The sequence below is a fragment of the Esox lucius genome, chromosome 11, assembly GCF_011004845.1.
Source record: "Esox lucius isolate fEsoLuc1 chromosome 11, fEsoLuc1.pri, whole genome shotgun sequence".
Taxonomy (NCBI): domain Eukaryota; kingdom Metazoa; phylum Chordata; class Actinopteri; order Esociformes; family Esocidae; genus Esox; species Esox lucius.
The window spans coordinates 49,745,377-49,770,293 of record NC_047579.1 but is presented as its reverse complement, the minus strand read 5'-3'; the positions used below and the strand labels follow the sequence as shown (position 1 = coordinate 49,770,293).

Genomic DNA, 24,917 nt, shown 5'->3' with positions numbered 1-24,917 from the left:
CATTGGGCACATTACATAGTGTGGAAAAACGTTTCGTTTGTAATAGGCTTTCCATAGCCTGCTGTGTCCTTAAATAACTGCTAGGCCTTTAGGCTACTGTAAAATTCTCATCGTTGTAAAATATCTGGCATGAAAAGAATCTGGCAAAAATATCCATATTAAAAATCTAGGAAAAATATCCTTGCATGCAAGTGAACTGATTACATATTTGTTTTGGATAATGATTGAATATTATCCAGGCATAACACAGAGAAGAGATGTTTGGAATATATAGCTTATATCATTTACCAATGTCTAAGTGATTTGGATTTTATCATACCACCTCCCCCCTCGGCTCTCCCTCCCTCCCCACTCTCCCTCTACACTGTAGCCGGTGAGTGGTAATCCCCTGCCGTCCATGGTTTACTCTGAGCCCGTATTTAATTCCTCTAAACCCTCAGCTGCCGTCCTGGTTACTCACTGCACGACAGACTGTGAACCGCTCCGGTTATTAATAATTCACCAGAACTCCACTCCTCCGGCCGCGATCCACTGCTGCTCCTCGGCGCGCTCCGGACCCCCGCATCACTTTTTTTCTGGGTTTATTACACTTTAACAGCCGTTAACCCACTATTTAATTAATTCGTCATTCAGGAATATAGCGTAGGCTACACACAGGCGCGTTCTCGCGAATTCGTCTGGAATGCTGAAGTGTCGCTTCTCTCCCAAACTCATTGAGTGCAACGTCCATGGTGCCATATCTGGTGCTTGTGATCTTTTTTTGTAAATCTGGGCGCGGATGAACAGGTGAAGAAGGGACCAAAGATAATTCCACTTTTTTAGGATGACAAGAGGATTGGGATAATACACAAAGCTTCATTGAGGCGCACGTTGAGCCACACAGAAGCAACAGCTTATTTGTAAGCGCGTAAGCAGAGTCTACTTACTGTTGGTCTTCACTCCCATGCAAAGAAAGAAATCTGCTCTTTTTCTTGGAAGCTGACGAGACGCTCGCATCGTGTACGGATTTGCCTCGCGGGGCATTCTGTGGACAGAGGAGACGGAAGGGACCGCGCATTGACAGACGTCAACAGCAAGTCCTCAAAACTCCGGGAGTCACGGTCTGTGTTTGCATGGAAGTAACACGCGGTGAAAGCGGACATAAACACCCAGAATAAAGCCGCGAAGTGGACTTGGATACGCCGGCTCCCTTTCCCTGTCGTATGAGAAGAGTAAAACTACAATAAAAAAATGTTCGCCGGGCTACAGGCCGTCCCGTATTAGGGTTCTTTTGCTTCCGGTATCAGAAGAAACCGAGTAGTTTGCTCTCTCCCACACATTTTGGAAGCTGAACTTTTGTAGAGTGGAAAATGGGTCTTTGAGACAGTTGGCACATTTCCCTGCTCCACAATGGTACGTGCTGTGTAAATCAATAATTTACTATTGTATGCATCTGAAAGCTTGTAAAACATGTAGGCCTAGGCTAAATTTGTTTGTTAAAACACGAAAACAAATAACAGTGTTAGCTACTAGCATGCACTTAAATACATATCCGCTACCAATCGTTTTGAGATTGCCTCCAAATCCGTTTTTTCGAGGTAGTCTTTAAGTCATTAACAACTTTGCTTAACATTGGGTTCAATGTATTAGTGGATATCGTATACGAGTGCATTTAGAAACATCAATAATAATCTCAAAGTTATCGTGATGACTGGCTCTAGGAGTAATACCGTTACAGTTAGCCTAACTCGTACAGATATGTATATGATTTTATGTCACATAATCTAAGTGAAAGTGGGTTGTATTTGAACAAGGATAACGCGGATAATTTATCCCTTTACTCAGCAACATCTGCGGGGAAGTTGAGCTGCTTCCAGTAGTTGCAGAAATGTGGTCACGCAGTCGCCACCTTATTGACAAACAGAGCGCGGCTCCCCACGAATCAACCGTATACTTTGTTGTATCTCTGTTTATACACATGCCAGGAGTAAACGAAGCGTAACACAACCCACAAGTAAAACAAATGGCTAACATACTTGTCAATGGGGGCACTTTTTGGTTCTCCATTTAATAACGTTACTTGAATGCAGTTTAACTTTTATGTTAATTTTGGAATTTAATCCTAAAACTGATCTTAACTGTAGAAGACAACTGGCAAAACTGATTTCCTCTTGTGCTTTGTTTTAACAAACGTCTTGCAGATTGGTGCGTAATTACGCAGAGCTGTGAAGGCTAGGCCTACTCACTGAATTCAGGAGAGACCAAGGCCATTCGTATAACCGCTAGGCCCGGAGTTCGAAATCCCCAGAAATGATCCTTTCGTGATACTGCGAGTGGTTGCATGTTATGTTCTTGTAATGGAGAGTTGAGATCAGCAGAAGTTAATTTCGTGTAAGTCCCACAGTACTGTATAAGGCTTGACAATGTAACATGAGATTCTTGATAACATTGGCCTACACCAAAACAAAATGTAAGTTTGATTATGCAATCTTTACAGAATAAAGTGATGTATGTCTTTAACATGGGCATGTAACTGTCAAATGAAAGGTGATTTTCTCTTTTACTCTTTCAAAAATGATATCTATTATACAACTTTATTTTTCTTTTCTGTGTGAATATTTCTAAAAGTTGTCCGGTGATGTTAGTTGGAACAGGACGGTTATTAGGTTTAAAATTTGTCATAAACCAAAGAAGGCATATTTTCAGGGTCTTGACCTTTTATCACATAACATGCCTTTAAGTTGGGTATTTGGGCAAAATTGCCTATTGACAATCCAGTGACAAATCCAACCTTGAACTTAATAACAGATTCCAAACATGGGATTATATTTGCACATTAAATATAGTAGATGAAGTGTTTGTTTATTTGGACACTGACATGGCACTAGCCCAAGTAGCTAATCAGTAACATCACATCAAAACAAAATTGAGGACAGGCCTCATATGGGATTATGTTGATTTGTTTTTAGTTCTCACCTTTTCTTAATGAATTCCTGCCCAACATTGTATAAAGATTTCTTGCAAAATGTGTATTTAAGTATACAAAGCTAACCTTCAGACTCCCTTTGTCCACTGAGTTCTTCACTTCCATCACACAGTACATGTTGGTACTGTTGTTCATACGCGTGTGTATGGCCCATGGTTGGAATGGTTTGTATGAGTTGGAGTACTGTATTGTAATCATGAGGAGCTGTGTAAATTGTTAGGTAATTGTATATTCCAGGCTGTAGATGTTGATGTGTATGTAAAGAGGGAGCAGCCCACCACAAGATGATCAAATGGGCAGTTTCCAGGCCCGTATGTTTTCTGCAGCTCTTGGCTGTCACTGCCAGTGATGTAATCTCTCGCTGTGTATATACAATATGTGGTCCTTTTCCAGGAAAATCCAGCAAAGATACACGTGATGTGTGGTATTGAGGCTAGCGTAACCTCATGGTGCTAGGGTTTGTCATAAATAAACACTTGGGCGGTGATGGCTTACGTGTCCTAGGAAACCCTGGTTGTGATGTTTATATAGGGTGCGGAGCGAAATCGTCTTTCAGTTTGGATCTGAGGTCAGCCTCTCGTTTCATCTTTTTAGGTTTGCGGTTGTTTGAGCACGTCTGAGATGGCTTTTTGCGTCAGACCACACAGTTCATTGTGTGCAGGTGATCAGCATTTCATTCAGTGTTTGATACAGTCCAGTCTCAAGGTGTGATGGACTCAGTGCAGACAACATACCAACACATAATGAGACCATTTAGTTCCCAACTGTGTTGCTTTCTCCGGTTTACCCGGGCATATTTCTAACTCATTTTCCAACAATTTATGTATTTTTTGCTTGTTGAGATATCAAATGAATAGATACGACTATTCATTTATCTGCACTCCCAGGCAATTTTATCAGGTAAGCTGCAGTATTTGCATATTCAAATTTTTTTAGATTTTCTTAGATGTCTTCAACGAGGTTGAGCAACTAATTACAAATTGGCATCAAATATAGTATTCAGACATGTACCTCAGACCTAAAATAGAATGCAGGAAAAAGACCCCATGTCAAACCCCAGACCCTGCAACAATCAGCAATCTCCAAACCACCTGAGATGCAGGTGTAAAAGAGCACATTTTCCCAGCATTCTTCCCTGAGGTGCTTCTGGCGTGGACTCACACAACGTCATTTCTCCTTTCATAACACACATACACAAACACTCTTAACAAACAAGTTCCCCCTCCCTGTCTTGTCTTTGATGTGGTTGCCACATCTGCACAGTTTTTCTAGCTTGTTACCTGGTATACAATAAAACCCCATGCAGCAGCTGAGTGGGTCTGGGAGGGTTTCAGCGACGCTGAAGAACACTAATTGTGCCACTATAGATGAACATGGCCAGTGGGGATTTGCAGGGGAGAATGATGAGGATCAATCTACCGTTCTGTGATTCAGAGAGAAGAAGATAGAGGCAAGCAATCCATAAACTATAAGACTAATGGAAAACGGAATCGAAGACCTTCAGTGTTGGGAAAAAAACATATTTTTGCATTTGTTTCTTGTCAAATCCAGACAGTTAAATAGAGCATTCTCTACTCACTTAACACGGGAATAAGAAGAAGAAGTCAAATGGTAATTCTGTGTAACAGGCCATCTAGGTCACTTAATTCCTGAAATCAATAATAAAAAATAAAATAAAATTAAGTGTTAATTAGGTAAGTCCTTGAGACAATTTTTGCTCTAGGCTGGCCATATGGATTAGGCATATGTTGCATATATAGAAAAAGGCTGGCATTTATAATTCATGCCATGCTCCATATAAAACCATACCGAAAAGGGAAAAAAGGGGGCCAGTGCTACAGGGAGCTACATCAAACAATCAGTGCCGCCTCAAACAAATGATGCCCCTTTTCAAGTGGGAAGGCAATCCATGTTGCGGAGAGAGGTTTCACTCCATCATCCCTTCATCCCTCCATCATCCCTTCATCCCTCCTCCATCCCTTCATCCCTCCATCATCCTTTCATCCCTCCTCTATCCCTTCATCCCTTCTCCATCCCTTCATCCCTCCACCATCCTTTCATCCCTCCTCCATCCCTTCATCCCTCCTCCATCCCTTCATCCCTCCTCCATCCCTTCATCTTTCCTCCTCGCTCCATCTTTTCCACAAACCACTGGTCAATCTAAACGCTTTTATTCTGAAATGACCTCAGGCCTGAGCGTAAGTCCTTTTCTCTGAGACGACGAGAACTATGAGATGAGAACTATGAGATGAGAACTATGAGATGAGAACTATGAGATGAGAGCTATGAGATGAGAACTATGAGAGGAGAACTATGAGATGAGAGCTATGAGATGAGAACTATGAGATGAGAACTATGAGATGAGAGCTATGAGATGAGAACTATGAGATGAGAACTATGAGATGAGAACTATGAGATGAGAACTATTATATTTACAGAAATAACCTACATTTGACGAGCAGATTGGCTACTGTAAATTGCTTTTGTTTGGATGACATCCCCATCCATTGAGAGAGAAAAGGATGTGTTTCTAAAGAGAGAGCCCGAACGTTCCCCTTTAAATATCGTCGGAGAGCTGAGTAGGAGCCCCGTTTCCTGTACAACCAACCTTTGATGATGTCACCGTGTTTGTTGCATATTACTGGGGACAGGTGTCAACTTTGATGTTGATGCCGAAGGAATTAATTGTCTAATTTAACTTTTTGGCTGACATGGACTTATTTCATTCAGCCCAAGGACTGCAATAGGACCATGGCATGACCTTTTCTTATTTGTATATGTTAAATGTCAGTCCTAACCGTAAGTCACTCTGAACAACAGCGTCTCCTCAATCACTAAAATGTAACAAATGCACCAAATTAGCAACGGATTTGGATTAAATTATTCGTTTAGACAGTGTGTAAGCAGGCTCGGACACACACACGTGCACGCCCGCACGCCCGCACCAGTACCGATAAAACTCCAGTGAAAGGGAAAGGAAAATACAACAGTGTAACCTGTCATTGGGAAGGTTATGAATAGACTGTGTTTGTAGCCACAGCTTGGTTAGCCAAAGTCTGGGACTTATTATAGTGCTGTGTGTTTATGCGTGTGTCTGTGTGTAAGTTTTCCTACAAGTAACGTTGTTTTGTTTTCAGTTTGTGTTAATGTCTGTTGTGAATGTACACTGTGTAGGTATACCTGGTATGCAAGCTAGGAGTAGCCTTGCATTCAGAGTTGGCATTGAACAGTGTTTGTTCCTGTTTTGTCCAAGACGAGAAATCAGAATTTAAGGTTCTGGAAAATAGGATTTCTCCCTAGTTCTCCATATCAAGGTTTCCACCCAGCTATGTTGTCTGGGCTGGCCTGCCTCAATTGAGAGCAGAACTGTAATGGACGCTCATTCAGCGCTCAAGGCCCAGCTGGTGTGTTCCACAGCATACAAATGAACTGTACTGAATGGGAGCAGCACTTAGAAAAATACCTTTGCTGCATCGATCAGTGAATGTATGCCCCATGTGAATGTTTTGTGCTGAATCAGTCACCGCTGTGGGAGATGTCACCAGGTGAAAACCAGGGACAGGAAATGCCATTGTGTCAGTGTGTTATTGTGTGTTGGGATCCAAAAGCAGCTGAAACGCTCTGGTCTCCATTGCGGCGCACCACAGTTCAGGCCTGCATAGCATATGAGTTGGCCTGTCCACATTATGAGTCATTTTCTGTGTGTCAGTGTAAGGAGACCAGAGACTTTCCATTGGAGATTCTTCGAACATTATACAGATGTTTTATGACTGGACTTTAATTCTATTGCTATGGTGTTAATTTGAATTATGAGAACAGTAATACAAATGTCTCTTAATGATGACAAAGACGTATGACAATGCATGCTAACAATAACATTGCCATCGTGTGACTGTATTATCGTAAATAATATTGTGTTGTTTCAGTCGAGACATTGTTTAATGGACTATAAATGAATTGACTCAATGAATGACTGTTGTGTCATGTTTCAGGCCAGCGAAACCTTTCTGGTGAATGAAGACCCGTCCAGAGGTCCTGGGATGCCTGAATGCTTTGTAGTATCAGATTCCTACAGGGTAGGCATACTTTTTATTATTATTATTAGCATTATTTAATGTGTTATTTGAGTCATTAGTCATTATTCTGACTGATGGTGTGCTTTCATGCTCTTGGTAATTGCACCACAATCATAATGTCATTCACAGCTCCCCCTCCTCAGCTGCAAACCATTACAATCATTATTTCCACACACACTTTGAAAAAAGGACCTTGCAACTCTGCCCAATTGCCCTTCCCTCGTGGGAAAGAAAATTATAACGATAATGTGCAGCGTGCAGAGTTGTATAAAATGAAAAAGTACCAAAAAAATCCCCTCGAAAGCTACACACGGTGAAAAAAAACAACACACAGGCTTTAAAATTCCACCCAGCAAAAGCATTGGATTTACAGCGATCGGCCTGAAATAAAACGGAAATAAAGAGAGAAAAGCGAGGTTGGGGGAGCGGGGAGTCTGTGGATGACTGAAAATGTGATTGTTAATGAGGTGGGAGCCAGATTTCTACTCTTTGTTTCCAGTGAAAGCCTTTTGCCAAGTTTCATAGAGAATCTGGGTTGCTACAGTGTATCGTGTGTCTCGGGGTACAGAATGAGCCATAATGGAGGTAATTGAGTATCATGGTTGGTGGAGAAGTTGGAGAGGGGAGGAGCATTAGTATGACCATATTGGATATCAGGGGCAGTGGGTTCAAGGCAATGCAGAGGAGGGTCTCTGTACTCACCTTCTCATAGGAACGTTAGGCCCTACGTATTGCATGGGTAACATGACGTCATCACCACCCAAGCTACCTCATATCCTCTGGCTGGCAATTTTTTCTTCCTATGTGAGGAAATGGTTGGTTTAGGAATTGAAACATTTTAACCCAACCTTTGAACCCTTTGGATTATGTGCTTATAGACGTGGCGCTAGATTCTGGCAATTAGAGTCTATGTTTCGCATAGATTTCTCTAACTGCAGTTTGAAAGCAGCTGGAGTTGGCTTAATAGCCTACAGGTCTGCTAGCATGATGCCAGCCAGTCTCTACCTGTAGACTTTGATTCAGTCCAGATGCATGAAAAGAATCTCACAACCATCTTTACCCCAGTCACCATCTTTACCCAAGTCACCATCCTTACACCAGTCACCATCCTTATCCAAGTCACCATCCTTATCCAAGTCCCCATCTTTACCCCAGTCACCATCTTTACCCCAGTCACCATCTTTACCCAAGTCACCATCCTTACCCCAGTCACCATCCTTACCCCAGTCACCATCCTTACCCCAGTCACCATCATTATCCAAGTCACCATCCTTATCCAAGTCCCCATCTTTACCCCAGTCACCATCCTTATCCAAGTCCCCATCTTTACTCCAGTCACCATCCTTATCCAAGTCACCATCCTTATCCAAGTCACCATCCTTATCCAAGTCCCCATCTTTACCCCAGTCACCATCTTTACCCAAGTCACCATCCTTACCCCAGTCACCATCCTTACCCCAGTCACCATCCTTATCCAAGTCCCCATCTTTACCCCAGTCACCATCCTTATCTAAGTCCCCATCTTTACCCCAGTCACCATCCTTATCCAAGTCACCATCCTTATCCAAGTCACCATCCTTATCTAAGTCCCCATCTTTACCCCAGTCACCATCTTTACCCAAGTCACCATCCTTACCCCAGTCACCATCCTTACCCCAGTCACCATCTTTACCCCAGTCATTATCCTTACCCAGTCACCATCTTTACCCCAGTCATTATCCTTACCCAGTCACCATCTTTACCCCAGTCACCATCTTTACCCCAGTCATTATCCTTATCCAGTCACCATCTTTACACAAGTCATCATCCTTACCCCAGTCACCATCCTTACCCCAGTCACCATCCTTACCCCAGTCACCATCTTTACCCCAGTCACCATCCTTACCAAGTCAACATCTTTATCCAAGTCACCATCCTTACCCCAGTCACCATCTTTATCAAAGTCACCATCCTTACCCCAGTCACCATCTTTATCAAAGTCACCATCCTTACCCCAGTCACCATCCTTACCCCAGTCACCATCTTTACCCCAGTCACCATCTTTACCCCAGTCACCATCCTTACCCAAGTCACCATCCTTACCCCAGTCACCATCCTTACCCCAGTCACCATCTTTACCCCAGTCATTATCCTTACCCCAGTCACCATCTTTACCCAAGTCACCATCCTTACCCCAGTCACCATCTTTACCCAAGTCACCATCCTTACCCCAGTCACCATCTTTATCAAAGTCACCATCCTTACCCCAGTCACCATCTTTATCCAAGTCATCATCCTTACCCAGTCACCATCTTTACCCCATACACCATCCTGTTAACTTCTTAGTTGTATGTTTTAGTTGTCTCATTCAGTAAATTCCACACTGATGCTGATGACACTACACAACTTACTTCAAAGTAACAGTAGACCCATTATGGAGATTTTCACACTGAAGCACAAAAAAACTAATTTTCCAGTGTGAATAGGGGAGCCACAGGCTCAACAGCCTTCACATATGGCCCTACCATGAGTTACTTAATGAGAGATTTACTCACATCGACCACTAAATGTGGGGTCATTTAAGAAGCGACCCTGGATGAGTGTTCAACGCCTTCAACCCCACTCTCTGCAACCTTTCTCTTTTCTGATCCTGTGTGCTTTTTATGAGGGTACAAGATAGATCGGATAGGATGAGGAATTAAAATAACATGAGAGATGGTTGGAGAGAGCAAGGGCATGAAAGAGAACCGTTACTACAATTTGAGAACAGGGTTAATCTCACCTGCTGTTACACATATCCACGTGCCTATGTGTATCACAGAAAGTTGGCGCCTGTCATAATTTACACCATTTTAATATATCATATCGAGATAGCATTCAGTCACATTATCAAGGCAGGAGTGGAATGAATCGCCATGGAATGCTGTGATCTACCCCTTTTTGGAGGGAAGAGGGGAGGTACGCTCATGTGGTCTGATCGGTCCCCTGACCACACACTCTCCCCTCCCACACTCATCCCTCCCCTTTCTGTGTTTGGCTCCCCTGGATGTGTGCAGTATATTTGGCCACACAGAGTCCAGATCTCTTTGTTTCTCCTGCAGAGGCTTGCGGTGTAAATGCACAAGCAGTAGGCCTCATAAATCTACCGAACTCCAGTGTCAGATCCAGATTTAAGCTCCACTAGTCCACAATGACTTCAGCCCCACCAAACCCCTATACCACACTTGGGACATGTTCCAAAACGTTTTTTTTTTTTTTACACAACATTGTGCAAAGCGTATCACTGACAGTAGTGCACCAAGACAATTCTGATGTTGGTTTCTTCATTTTGTGAGGTCTTGTTTGCGGCGAGAGAGCTTTTCTGTGAGAGGCTTTATGCTTCTGCAAATTTTTCTCACTATGACCCGCATATTCAATATTCCCTTGAACTCCTTCTTTCATGGAGCACTCACTTGTCTTGATCATCATGCACTATCTTCTTATCCAGCAGTCCTCAGGTTGGACATTTTAGTAGATCTCCCAGGCCAGAGCAATATGAGCTGCATTCAGCTCCTCGGTTGTTTCAATGCAAATTTCAGTCTGGACCCATTGGCCGACAGTGTTAAAGTCTTTGCAGTACTCTTCCCAATAAAATCATGTTCATTGTCCACCTGTACCTGTGTTAGTGTGCACTGCTCTTTGTTTGAACGTGATTTTGCTGTTCAAAAAAAAAGATTTCTGCATTATGAGGTTGAAATAGAAATGTGTCATAACACCCTTGAATGCGGAAAAGGGTGTACATTTCTTTTCTAATTTAAAGTTTCATTGGAATGAAACTTCAGGCCTACATTGTGATTTAACAAAGTTGACCTGGTTATAATAGACCAATAAATGTTAATTTAGGTAAGAGGGTTTTGACCTTCATATCAGCCAGTCAAGTCTATTTATGTACATTTCTTCACATTTGTTTCCTGATATCCACAAGATCACATTAAGTATTTCAAAGGCCAAAGGAGGCTGAGTGAGAGAAAAAAACCTGCCACTGGTGCACCAAGACAATAAAATATATGTTGGAATTTTCTTTTCATTAAATAAAACACAAAGGGATTTTATTATTAGATGTACAATGACTGAATGGGAAATTGAAAGTACCTGTGTATTGCTCTGCTGAAAAAACATAGGTAGGCTACCAAATCTACTGTAGCAGCTTTAACAAACGGCGGGTTATTGAAAAAAATAAAACAAAGGTTTTGTTCTAATTTTCAACTAATGTATGTGATTTCTATGCAATAACGCATCACCTTGACGTGGCCAATAATGTAACTATGTAATAACACCGAAAATAATCCTATAGGTGAACACATTAATTTTTACATAACTAGAGTAAAATATAGGTCGTTTTTTGTTGTTCACAAAAACAATCAATTTCATTTTCATTAAATATGTTAGTTATTGCTCCGATTAAAAACAAATTACATTTATCTTACAGAATATCTTAGTATCAAGTCATTATTTCTGATTATTAACATGTTAGGTGTAGTATAGTGACTGCGTCACATTTCATTGATGTCAGCAGGTATGTAACCCAAACTTTGATCTTAAAGTAATACTATTAAAATTATATTTGTATTCACTAGTAACATTGTTTAATAAACATACATAAAAACGAAATCAGGCCTCCGGAGGTTCTTAAAAGCATTGAACCTTTCTATTTAGGCTAGGCTATTCTAGTCTACCGGTTGTGTTAATAGAACAATGAATTTTACGCGTTTTGCGATGTCATTCATTTTAAGCCTTGTAATAACATTTCGTTATTATGAATAAATAGGGCAGCGTATTGTCATTACCCCAAGGTTAGGTCAGGGCTAGTAGCTGAAATAGACGGATTTAGACAAGTTGTCACCACTCGATTTACAAAGTTAAGAGGTTCATGTTAATAACAATGTCGTAGGCTACACCGTTGTCCCTGATCAATCAAATTATTTTCCCTGGGCACGACAGAAGAAAGAGGGAGAGAGAGGAAGGAAGGGGAAGAGAGTGAGTCTGTGGAAGAAGGTGGGAGAGAAAACTTTTTTCCCAAGTTTGTGTAAGCTTTCACTTTCAGCCTTCTAGGCGGGGTTACCAGTACAGCATGGAGTGAGCGAAACAGAACGGCGAGCGATTGCAATGCAGCACTACAGCGAACTTCCATCCCACTTAAATAAGCTCTCCAAATTTCATTTCTAAAGTAACCATGTACTCCCCGTACTGCTTGACGCAGGTAATTTGCATTATTTTATTTTATAAGTTACAGTCGGTGTTGCGGGTTTGCTTAGTGCTCCCACCATTTGCAAAGATTTAATGGTTACAGTTCAGCTTATTTTTTATTCTCTGCGACTTTCTAATAGTATTTACTGACTTTACTTATTTTCAGTCATAAATCTCCGACCCTTTTTCTTCTTAGCATTTCTTCGCAGGACTTTCTTATGCTTTTCATTGCACATGGTTTTGGAGAGAAAATGGCGCTTCTCCCGAATCAATTTAATATAAAATGAGGGGAAAGAGGAGGAGAAAGGAGTCAGTGTAGAAAGACTGAAGTTTACTTTTACAAGTCATGATCTTAAATTGACATTTTCCCGAAACGTTCCCCTCGAAAACGTTTGTCTGAGAGAGAGGCTATAGTAGGAGCGTGCAGTCAAAAAGCTTTATCCGATAACGGTTGTATCTGAGTCGAGGGCTTTTGGTCGTGTGCTGCCGCCAGTTCTACAGTAGCCTACAGTTGTCTACCGGTCCGTGCGCGATTGTAACTGATAGAACGTAAACCTGGTGAAAGTAAACGGTCGGGTGTCTCATGTTTTAACGGTCACGCACGCGTATCTCACTGCTCATGATGAGCCGTACGTGTTATTTTCAAGGTTCTTATGTTCAGTAGGCTACACCTTTTATACCGACTCCAGTCTACTCTGCTTAGCACGAGTGTATTTTTCATAGATCGAAATCTGCTCTTGTCAACTCATGACCCTTTCTGTTAGCTGTACCGCTATCATAGCCAGGACATATTCCATTACTTTCATATGTGCTACTCTGAATTTGCTGCTTTTCCCTAACTTTATAACCTGGTACTTTCAAATATAGAGTGAATTCTGTAGGCTATAAATACATTTTCGTATTCGATAGGGTCCCTGATATTTCCACATGCTATATTCCCAATTTCTTGGGAAAGCTTGACATGAATACCTTATTGGTTGAAAAGCTTATTGAAACTGTAGAAAAATGGATAAGGGCTTAAATATAATTTTTTAAAGGAATATAGAATCTGTACTTACATTTTTTAATTCCTGGACTTATTATGTAATTGATTTGTTAAAACTGTAATTAATAAAACATCAGTTTCATAATCCTCATGATTTAAAATAAAAATGTAAAATGTTATAAAGCACTTTTCTTGATAATATTTAAAGAAATTATAATCTGTTTGTCTATGTTGTAAGAGAGTACAAGAAGTATTGTAATCTTGGCAATAGTCTTTGTGGGAAATGTTGCAAAGATGTGGTTGTTGGATTTGAACAATAAAAGTTCTTTGCACAATGTAAATAGTTATTTTGTTTAGGGCAGCCTTTCTTTTGAAATAAAAATGTGCATTAGTAATAGGGTTATAATGTAAGATAAGGTAATATTCTAAAATGGCCAAATGTGACACAGCGTTCCTTAACTTTTTTTTGTCCCACCAAGGATGGTAAATCAATGAGGTTCTGTAACTATTTCTTTATTACTTTTATGCAATATCATTACTCTTGGAACTGAAATTTCCCTTAGCCTGGCCAAATATCTCGATGAGAAGCACCAGAGAAAGTTTGCGTCCAGTTTAGTACAGTATTTACAAAGAAATGTGGCCATAATGAGTCCATTTACTGAAAAATATAACAGCAATAATGATCAACAAAAGCCTAAAATTAACCTAGTATGTTCATTGGCCTAGATTTTTACAGCTTCCGTCATTTCATTTTCCGTATTTTTTCCTTATTTTTGTCCTTCCTATGTATTTTTGTGTCGATTTTTTTGTTAATAGTGATGTACTCTTAAAATAACCATGCCATTTATCCAAAGTAGAACGTTTTTATGAACCAAGCAGAACATTTTGCTCTTATGAAGCAATCTTGTTCATCCCAATTGACTTCATTTGGAAAGCAGACTTCCAGAACTTGTCTAATGTGTAATCATTTTACAGTGGTTTTATTCAAACAGTAAAAATAAGTCTCTGACTACCGTTCCAAAAGTGTGTTTTTCTCAGTTGAGGGTTTGGCCAGTATGTTCAAATATTTCAAAACTGTGATTGATGGAAGCAAGACAAAATGTATTTGATTACATTTGTCTATATTCTATTCTAGTGGGTATCTATTTAAGGAGTGGGTACTATACTTTTTTGCCAAATGTATATGTATCTTAGAATGCAAATAGGCCCACATATTTAAAAAAAACCTGTAGGGGTGCCTATATTTGTATTTGGCTTGGAAGAGAGAGGACACTATGACAGATGAACCAAGAGAAATCTGTATGCTCATATTTTGCCTCCAAATATCTATTGTATTCATTTTTTGGTAGGCTATACACATGAAATATTAGAGCCTAATGGGCATGACAGGAATTGATTAATTGTGTCATTGAACTTTACATTTACTGTATAGAGTTTTGTTATGTTCATGCATTTTAAGGACGGTTACTAAGAGATCATTTTAGCGCATTGTCTCTCTTCAGCATATCCCTGCCGTCTCCTGTGTGTCTCTTATCCCAACACTTGTCCGCAGGTTTAGATTCACAATTTTGTTGATTTAATTAAGGTTAAACATTTCAAAAACCAGTTTGGACATTGGATATGGAAGCGCATGTAAATAAGAAAATACATTGTTAACAGTGATCTACAGGCCTTTTGGTGGGGACCAAGTGGCCAGATGGGATGAAATGGGAAGCATTCATTAAGGGTCTGGATAGACTTTCCTTGTGGGATGTTTTTTGGAAGCGCAAATCAATGTACACCATAAATGTAATATAGGCCTAAGTGACATTATAATGGAAATAGGCCTTAAGTCGTTTTGTTGTGTGGTTGCCTGGTTCAAAGCTAGAAAATAAAAGCTCAGCATTTTATTGTTATTATTTTTTATTATTGCTGTTGTTAGTCATTATTAGATATAGGCTATAAAAAAGATGCATGCATGCTTGGCTTGTTCCTTATCACAGCAATGCACATCAGGTCATCAACATTTTATTTTATTTTTGCATTAGCCTAAACAACTTCATAGCAATGATTTCGTTAATGCTCATTAGTTTATACAAAATGTGCTGATCACCTTATTCAAGTCTTCCTCATACAACATTTTAACATCCTCTTCTCTTTGCTCTCCTGCTCGCGGGATGATGACCCCTGCGTTTCCCACCTCTTAACACCCTCGTGACACTTAAGTATTGCACTACTCACCTTCTAAACAATGCATTAGTGGTAAGTGTTGCTCTATTATTTACTTTAGGGCTGTGTTTTATTGTGTATTATAAAGTTTCTGAATAGGCATTGTTTGACATAGTTTGTTTTATAGGCCACTTTTTAAAAACACCTAAAATCTAAAACATCTCACTATATTAACCTAACCATTCAACTATTTGAAATAAGGTGCCTTTGTTGCTAAATGCCTTTGTAGTCCGGGCCTTAGTGTCAAAAACTGCGGATATAAGCATGAAATTTGGTATAAATTATCTTTCAGGTGTTTAAATTCATTTTAGTGTGTTCCCAAAATTGGGGCATTTTTTCAAATGGCCATAAATATTGATTCAGATTTGGGATGGTGAAATTACTGTTGAATTATTATTGCCAAACAAACATTTTGTAGACTGTTATTGAGTATTATCACAGGCTTCAATAATATGTCATAATATTTTATCAGTAAAGCTTAAAGTTGAATTGTGTGGAAGTGCTACATTAATTACCTTAGGAAATGTTTTCAAAACTTCAAATAGCCAACACACTATTAGATTTACATTAGGTAGCTAATTTACTGAGTTTACTGAGGACATTAATTTACTGAATATTACCTTAAACTGAAAAGGATTGCAACAAAGTAGAATGGATCAGTCCCTGAAAAACATAACTTTCTAATCAAAGGGGTTCAATGGATTTTGCTTGTCTAGGTCATACTTTTGCACATAAGCTTTTAGACCACCCTGGATTTTGGCTAATTCCAATATGATTTCCCAAATCCAGTATGCCTTCCATAATGCCATTGAAATAACATTTAGGCTCCTATTTTAAAAAGATGACATTTTATATTATAGGTCATGTTATAGGTCAGGTTAGAATTATGTCCATGCCCTTTAGAATATTTTGGTGTAATGTTACTTAGATGTATATCCAACAAAATAATTTACTGTGTTTGCAAACATTGCAGGACTATCATGAATCAACTAATTGGGTTGCAAAACACGAGGGAGGCAAAACAACCCTCGATTTACATGTTGCAATTATTTTTTTTTAAATCTATTTTTGATAGAGGAGAGAAAGTTGTAAAGACAGAGAGAGTGTGCTGAAGTAGCAGTGGGCCAGAATCAAACCCATGCTGCATTGTAATCTGTGTAATAGGGACAGTGGCATAGATTGCTAGACAACCCCGGGCTACCGAGTATTATACATAGCAAATCAATTGCATTATATAAAAACAACCCTGCAACGTCAAATGTCAAATGTCTATTTAGTAAGCTTTGCTTTCAGCCTATGTCAATGAACTAACAGCTGCTGTGTCTAAAATGGGTATTATGCAAAGATCAAAACCTAATACATACATAGCAACTGTTCAAGCATGAATTAAAACTACATTGTAAGTGTATAACATAGGTGTTTTTGTTTAGAAATGATGTGGAACATCTATTTGCCCTTGACTGGATATAGGCCTACTGTATGTAACACCAGTAAGACTGCCTTAATATAGAAACAGTAATATCTAAAACACCTCTGATGTCATGCTATCCACCACAGTTTGCTCTTACAATGTTTGTTCTGTTTAATTTAATTGTCAGAAATTCATTTTGTTGAGCTATATTGTAAAGGCTTGTATGGAGAGCAAAATCTTTTAGTTAATTGGTGGACTGCACTATTTTGATGGACGAAAAGCCAGAGTCAGTGGTATCCAACATCCAGTTGTGAGACATTGTTATTTTAACAGGTTATTGCAGGATTACATGCATATTCAACTATTTTGTAACTATATTACATTCGGTATGAACATCAGAAGTACTGTTATGTTCAATATTTACATATCCGAGTGCAATTGGTCCTTACTGACACATGATGAAATTCAGTTTCGTATGGTAAGAACCTGGCCACTAGAGACAGTTATCAGCATGTTCATAGTTAAACAGAGAGGCTGTTTGCTAGGGGGCTGTGACCAGGGATGGGGTGTGTTCCCCCAACCGACTTTCACTCCGATGGTTTCGAGTTTCATTCCATCGAGAGGCAACACACTTTTTTGTTGGGAAATTGGTTTGTTTAGGGAGGTGTTTTTCTGTGTTTGTAACCTTACCCTTCATCCTAACCCTAACCACAGCCCTGTGATGGACTAAGGACCAACATAATATCGAAATGTTAAGGACCAACATAATATCGAAATGTTAAGGACCAACATAATATCGAAATGTTAAGGACCAACATAATATCGCAATGTTAAGGACCAACATAATATCGAAATGTTAAGGACCAACATAATATCGAAATGTTAAGGACCAACATAATATCGAAACGTTAAGGACCAACATAATAGTGAGTCATTGAGGGCCAGTAGCACTGGGGATAAATTGATATCAATGTAATTGCATTGATTTATGTTCATACTGATTGTGGTCATGGTTTACAAAATAGTTCCATTCAAACGTAATTCCTGGGAGGTACGGTTGATCCTGGGAGGTACGGTTGATCCTGGGAGGTACGGTTGATCCTGGGAGGTACGGTTGATCCTGGGAGGTACGGTTAATGCGGGGAGGTACGGTTGATCCTGGGAGGTACGGTTGATCCTGGGAGGTACGGTTGATGCGGGGAGGTACGGTTGATCCTGGGAGGTACGGTTGATCCTGGGAGGTACGGTTGATGCGGGGAGGTACAGTTGATGCAGGGAGGTACGGTTGATCCTGGGAGGTACGGTTGATCCTGGGAGGTACGGTTGATCCTGGGAGGTACGGTTGATCCTGGGAGGTACAGTTGATGCGGGGAGGTACGGTTGATGCGGGGAGGTACGGTTGATCCTGGGAGGTACGGTTGATGCAGGGAGATAATTGGGTGGCTTTGTGAAGCCGAAGGAAAAGAGGGACGGAGCCACTTTTACATTTGCCGATAGAAATTCTGCATTTCAGTACAGAATGTGCTTTTGTATTCACCCACTGGTGAGTAAATGTTGCGGAAACACTGTCATTCCAATTTCAGTGCAGATATGTTGTGCAGTGTTTTTTTTTCATATCACAACGCAAAAAGGATACAGGTAGCCCCTTTACGTTTAACCTGAGGAATATTGATAGTTAATGTCATGCTTGTATCCACCTCATTTCACGTTTCTTCAAAGCATTCCTGCAGAGGGCAGTGTAAATTGTCCCAGTACTGCCCAGGGTTGGGAGAAATGTCGGATGTAGTTTTCTTACGCATTCTAGCTACTCCTTGTGACAGGTCGGGTGCCTGCAAGCTCTTTGGTTGCTAGATGAGGTGCTCCCTCCTCCAAGTATGTAGGTTCAGGCAAACCTTGTGGCTGAGAAAACACTGTGAGGAGGAGTGGATAGGCATCGGAGGACAGGAACTACGAATCTTTTTGCATGTCATCCAATTCTCTATTATGAAATAGGTTTGCTTTGACTTTACGGCTACGTATAAGTCTTAATATCTTGTCCAAAACTATGATTTTAATATCTCAACATCAGAATATGAATTAATCCAATGCTATTGTATGGATTCATACTTTGTACTGACATAGTAGTGCCATCGTTTAAACCTCAAATCCCACCGAAACCTCCATTTACAAATATTTTGTGAGGTGGCCCTCCAACCTGTCATTACCCCTCCTCCTCTCCCTTCTCTCTCCCCAGGCCTGGAAAATGAGTTGGAACAGCTGTTTAGAGGATTAAAATCTGATGGAACCACAGTCTGAATAAACAGAAATGTGGGATTTTTAGAATGAAAGACACACACTCACACAAACAGCCCCATGAACTCCCCGGCTACATACATACACACACTTGCACATGAACAAACACACATTAAAAAATGTATACAGTCACTTGCAAAAAATATTCAACCCCCAGACAAATTTCTTTTCTTTTTAAACACTGCCTTTGTTTTATTTTGGGAAATATTTATACGAAGAATAAACAACAAGTATTATACACTTATGCTTGTTCTATGGAACCCCCAAATCTATGCAAATAAATTGCCCTAACAAGAACATAATGACCGTACCATTGGATCTATCTCCGGATGGTTCCATTATCAGGAATTTGAAGTTGCATCACACCATCAGAGGTGTGATGTCAGAAAATCCCAAAATTCATCCAAATGCGAAGTTCACTCTAACTTCAAACATAACGGTACCCCTGTCTTACCTCAAACAAAAAGCCAGTTCTGTGTGTATTTAGTTGCTAAATTAATCAGTCGTGACCAAAGAGGAACTATGGGGGTCGTTCCTCTAAATCATAGCCTTTTGTCAGACCTAACTTGGTCATTTTTAAGCAAATTTTGCATTTAGATCAATTTGTGCATTTTTCTACTTAGATCAACCAGGGACTGACAAGAAATGGTCATCCCTCAAAACTCGGCACTCAAATGAGGAGACTTGTGAGAAAAGCCACAGAGGCCAACAATCACTTTGACGGGGCTCCAGAGTTCAGTGGCTGGGAGTGGAGTGGTTTACCAGGCAACCATATCAATACCGCTTCATTAAACTGACATTCATTCTAGGCTGGCAAGAAAGAAGCTGTTAAAAAACAGAAGTTTGTGAAAAAAATCTACTTTTAGCAGGACAATCATCCTAAGCACAAGGCATTGGAGTTGCTCACAAACAAAATGGTGAAGAATGCGTCAAAATCACTTTGATACTATGCAAAAATTGTACATACCAAAAGACTTGCCGCTACTGTTGTGGCAGAAGATGGCCCTAACAAATAATTATTTGTAGCAGTTCAATATTTAAGCTAGCAACATGTTTCAGTTTTTTTTATTATTTATAGAAACATTTCCCTACATAAAACAAATGTAACCGTACAATAATTCATTTTCTATGTCTGTGTTTTCAAATTAAATATAATCCAAAAAAAATATAATCTATTTACCAATTGTAGGTCATTTTTGGTCAGGGGTATGAATACTTTTGCAACACCTACTGGTGTTGTTTAGATATACACACATCAGAGCTTTCTGTCCCTTCTATTACTGCTGATGAGGCCTGTGTGTTGTTATCACTGGATAACGGTGTTGAAGGATACACATCTGTTTGTCTGGTTTGGCAATTACATCTTGTACAGATTTTAAAAATGCACTCAGAAAGCATTGACTGTGGTTAACCTACAGTATCATAGGCCTAAAATGAAAACCCAGCTCCAAAAACACAAAATTGCAGTGGGAAGAAAATTAGGCCTTAATGCCGTTCATTGAATTTCTCTGGCGGACATATTGAATAACAATATCTCCTGCCCAGCAAGAAAGCCTATTAGAGTGATGAAAATAAATGATGCGGTCTGATTGAGTGTGCTTGTCTTATTGGTATGGAATATTGTCATTGGAGTGAGCTAGTTGCAAAAGAACCCCTGTGTTCCAGACAGCCCAAGTCAGTAATGAATACGTGGCCACGTGAACTATGTTCTCCTCTATACCGCGTTGAAGAGTGAAATCAAGTCCCTCATTGGCTCGGTACACGGCTTGTAACAGTGTCTCTCTTCCCTAACAAGCAATGGTGACACCGAGAGGCCAGAGGTGCGCCAGGACACTGTGATTCATTTACTTATTCCTTACCACCAGCCTGCTAAAACCACCGCCATTACCACCACCATTGCTTCTCCTTTGGTGGTTGGTTGGCAGTGTTGGCAAACTCAAACAGTTCTAAATAATGAGGTAACAAAGCCTGGCCCTCTTTTCCAAGATTTGGGCTGGCTGGTAGGTGAGGAAGTTGTGTGTCCTGGGGCCAGAGTTACCCTGTCTTGTTAGGATGTAATGAATGAATCAAAAATATTGACAACTTTTTTACCCTAATCTTACCAGGTTCACTGATAACCCATTTACAGCTTGGACAGAAATAGGGTTAAGGACAGAATTAGAGATTGTTCACCTGGACACTGCTGGGATTCGATCTAGCACCCTTTTGGTTTGGTGCTAAATGTTTTTGGAAAATTTCTCATCAGCCATTGTTAGTAATTGGGAGGAGAATACGATTCAGCCTAGTTAATATAGAACTCAGTACACAGAGTAGAGACAAACACTGGATGAATTGGACGTATTTTGGCAAGAGGGAATATAGATTTGAATTAAGTACCATGTAGTTTTTATCTCAAGCTGCATGCAGAAAATCCCAAACCGACCGCGTCTCATTCAGTATCTGCACAGCTGTCCCAGCATCCGTGGAGAATGGATTCCAATTGCTATTGCCATGGGAGTCTCCAGCCAGGAAGAATAGGAGGATATCCAGTGTGTGCAGCCACAGTGTTGTGTGTGTGTGTGTGTGTGATGTGTTTGTATATGTGTGTGTGTGTGTACTGCTTCTCCACCCTCCACCCTTTCCCTTTGCACATGCCACCCCTGGCGTGGATGATGCTTTGGCAGAGCCTGGCACTGCCCACAGCCCCAGCGCGGTTCTGTGGTCTATGGCTGATATGTTGTGCTGTTGCCATGGCTACAGAACACACACACACACACACACACACAAGCTGCAATTACATAATTGGTCTAGAATATACATAGGCACATACCAATATTTGTCTGCAATATTGTAGAGAAATGAGGTTCCAGTCAGACCAGAAGAGAGCAAATGTCTTCTTCCTAGCAGTCAGCAGAGGGAGTAGAGCTGTTGATGGCATTGGGGCCCTCAGATGCCGTGGCCCTGTGGCTACTTGAGTTGAATTGCAGGAAATTAACTTAAAATGTAAAATGTTCTCATACATTTGTTTTGCCTTGAGGTGGGATTCTCCCTAAGCAAATCTTGCACAGTGCCCCCAAGCGGCTAAAGCAGGCCCTGGCAGGGAGGGACGGACAGATCCCAGCTCTGATGGAGTCTTGTGGTTGTATTTGTGTGGGAGATGGTGTGGCAGCCTTAAAGAGACAAGCATGACTTGGTGAGCACCTGCTTTGTTGCACTGGTGTGGTGGAGTGCTGCTGGGGGCATCGGGGGCATCGGGGGCATTCTGCCTCGGCCACCCTGCCACACTCTGGTAGTCCAAGTGAGACTGTTGAAGCCAGAGACGTAGACAGCCGTGTTCATGTGGCGCCAGGCTCTACCACCTGAGCTACATGTGACAACCATTATTTCTAAGTCTATCAATATCAATAGTAGTTTCAACACTTATGCAGTGGCCATGCGAAAGTGCACGTCTTCGCCAGGGCCGGCTCTAGTCTTTGGGGGCCCTAAGCAAAAAAAATTGGGCCGCCTTCCCTAGTGGTCCCTGGCAGTCAGAGGCCCTAAGTGACCGCTTATATTGCTTACGCCTAGAAGGGGCCCTGCATCTCGTTGATATCATCTCACGGGCTTTCAGAATTGCTAAATCTATTTGTCAACTAGTTGTTATTTTAGGTACAAAAACATTCTGCCTTGTGTTAAATATTCTACATGACGTCTATGATTAATAGTATTGGTGCACATCTTTGGGTAAAGCCAGAAGCAGTGGATGGCTTTTGGTGGGTGGTCTGTGAGTGGGCTCCTTTGAGAGTTTTCTGTTCAAGTGTTACTATAATTTTCTAATAACATTCTTTTTTTTTTGTTTACCCTGTTTAAATGTTATCCAGCTACTCAGGACAGCCGTTGTCTGATGCCAGTCTGGTACTTATTAAGCTGGTTGTTCAGTCAAGATGTCCGGAGCTGTATCCTTAAAAGCCAGAAAGAACTCTCTGGCCTTCTACCTTGATTGAGCTCACAGGAGACCATATTAGAGTACCCCCCCAAATCTGGATGGTGTAGGCCAAATGCCCCACCCTCCATGGGACCCCTGACCTAAACCATAAACACTGCAATGAAGCAGCTAACTGCACCCTCATCTGAATTTCTGTCCGTGAAAATGGATGGACAATTTTTGGATAGGAATACGTCACCTCCTCTATATATACATTCATGATTAAAATCAACTAATTGGACAAGTTGGTTGCTACTCAAGCCTGTTTTGCATGGCTGCTTTTTTGTAACCTGTTGTCCAAACCTGCTACATTCATTATTTTAACATGCTACATTAATTCTCCTTACATTAAATGTAAGTTTTTCTAAGCTGCCTAAAACAGCCACATAAAACGTTCTTGCCGGCAACCAATCTGCTTTATTTGCTGTTAGTATTCCATACACCCAGTTATTTTGAATGGTATTTTCTACTGGCAACCAATCTGCTTTATTTGCTGTTAGTATTCCATACACCCAGTTATTTTGAATGGTATTTTCTACTGGCAACCAATCTGCTTTATTTGCTGTTAGTATTCCATACACCCAGTTATTTTGAATGGTATTTTCTACTGGCAACCAATCTTGCCACTTACAGTTGTTATTGGAGTTTGACACACCTACTGGTGTGGTTCCTTTCAGTTGTTTCACAACTTCCACATTCAGGAAAATGTATGCAGATACCATACTTGAAAGTTATTTTAGAAGTTGATAAGAGATTGTAAGCCAATCTCTAACAAAGCCAAAACAAAGTCATCCTAATTTATTAAACTGACCATGATGCAAATTTGCTATAAATATCTAACATTGTTATATTTCTATAATAATAAACAAAACAGCCAAGTGTATTTTTGTATATATCGTAAGAAAAAAAAATGTGGGTCGTATTGGAACGCATTTCACCAGGAAGGAAAATACCAATATATCCAGCCACCACTGTCCTTTAAATGTTGTAGAGTAGCCTGCACCTGTTTTAACATGGTTTAATATCACCATGTGAGATTACTTCCAAAAATGTATCCTTCTAATCTTGACAACAGGCCATCGTATTTCGCGTATTGCAAAGTTAGCTAGCTACTGTAGCTGTATCCGATCTGCTGCGATGATGTTTAAAACCCCAGCAATGTGGAGGGGAGGGACTATGTCAGAGCAGGAAGTAGTGTCCCTCAGAGAAGTCTTATAGGAAGAGGAACATTTTTGACACTTTGTAAATGTATCAATATGTCTTCTGATAGGCACTTCCCCTGAAAGACATCCTATGTCTCCATCAGTCAAGAACAACTGCAACTACACATAAGAGTGACTAGTGCTATCAATAGGAAATGTAGTATTTGGGAAATTGAAACAAAACATGACTACATTTATTTCTCTGATCTCGCTGTCCCTTCAATCCACGCTGTGACCTAATATTGTTTCTTCTGGCTAGTAATGTGTGAAACGAATCTCATTAGCCTAGAAATCTCTCTGATCACCTATGGTCCCCCCAGACAAAAGTGTCCCTTTACACTCCACCAACATTTTCTGGATTCCAATAAATGTCTGTGCCTCATTATGGAATTGTTTATGCTATAGTACAGTGTTTCCCAACTCCGGTCCTCGCGTAACCCAGACAGCACACATTTTCATTGCAGCCTCAGCCGAGCACACCTGATTCAACTTGTCAACTAATTATTAGGCCCTCATTGAGTTGAACTGGGTGTGTTTGTCTGGGGCTACGACAAAAATGTTTTGCTGCTGGGGGTACTGGAGGACCAGAGTAGGCAAACACTGATATAGTGCAATCAATATTAGATTTGT

At 40.5% G+C, this 24,917-nt stretch overlaps 2 protein-coding genes across 8 annotated transcripts in view; both read left to right on the top strand.

The window, feature by feature from the left end:
• The first annotated feature begins 369 nt into the window (after positions 1–369).
• The window catches only part of nfixb (nuclear factor I/Xb), a 143,032-nt gene continuing 118,484 nt past the window's right edge, over positions 370–24,917 (top strand). For 2 of the 7 annotated variants that reach the window (XM_034295261.1, XM_034295260.1), the window contains exons 1-2: positions 370–1,392; positions 6,958–7,041. In XM_034295261.1, coding sequence (XP_034151152.1) covers positions 1,390–1,392; positions 6,958–7,041 — 87 coding nt within the window. In that variant the 5' untranslated portion in view covers positions 370–1,389. Of the gene's footprint in view, positions 1,393–6,957; positions 7,042–12,085; positions 12,260–15,436; positions 15,473–24,917 lie in introns of those variants that run through there. The other 5 variants (XM_034295259.1, XM_034295262.1, XM_029123280.2 and 2 more) reach the window with 5 other exon arrangements.
• On the top strand, positions 8,074–9,366 carry LOC117595329 (extensin-3-like). The gene has a single exon (XM_034295562.1). The coding sequence runs from the start codon at positions 8,074–8,076 to the stop codon at positions 9,364–9,366; it is 1,293 nt and encodes a 430-aa protein (XP_034151453.1).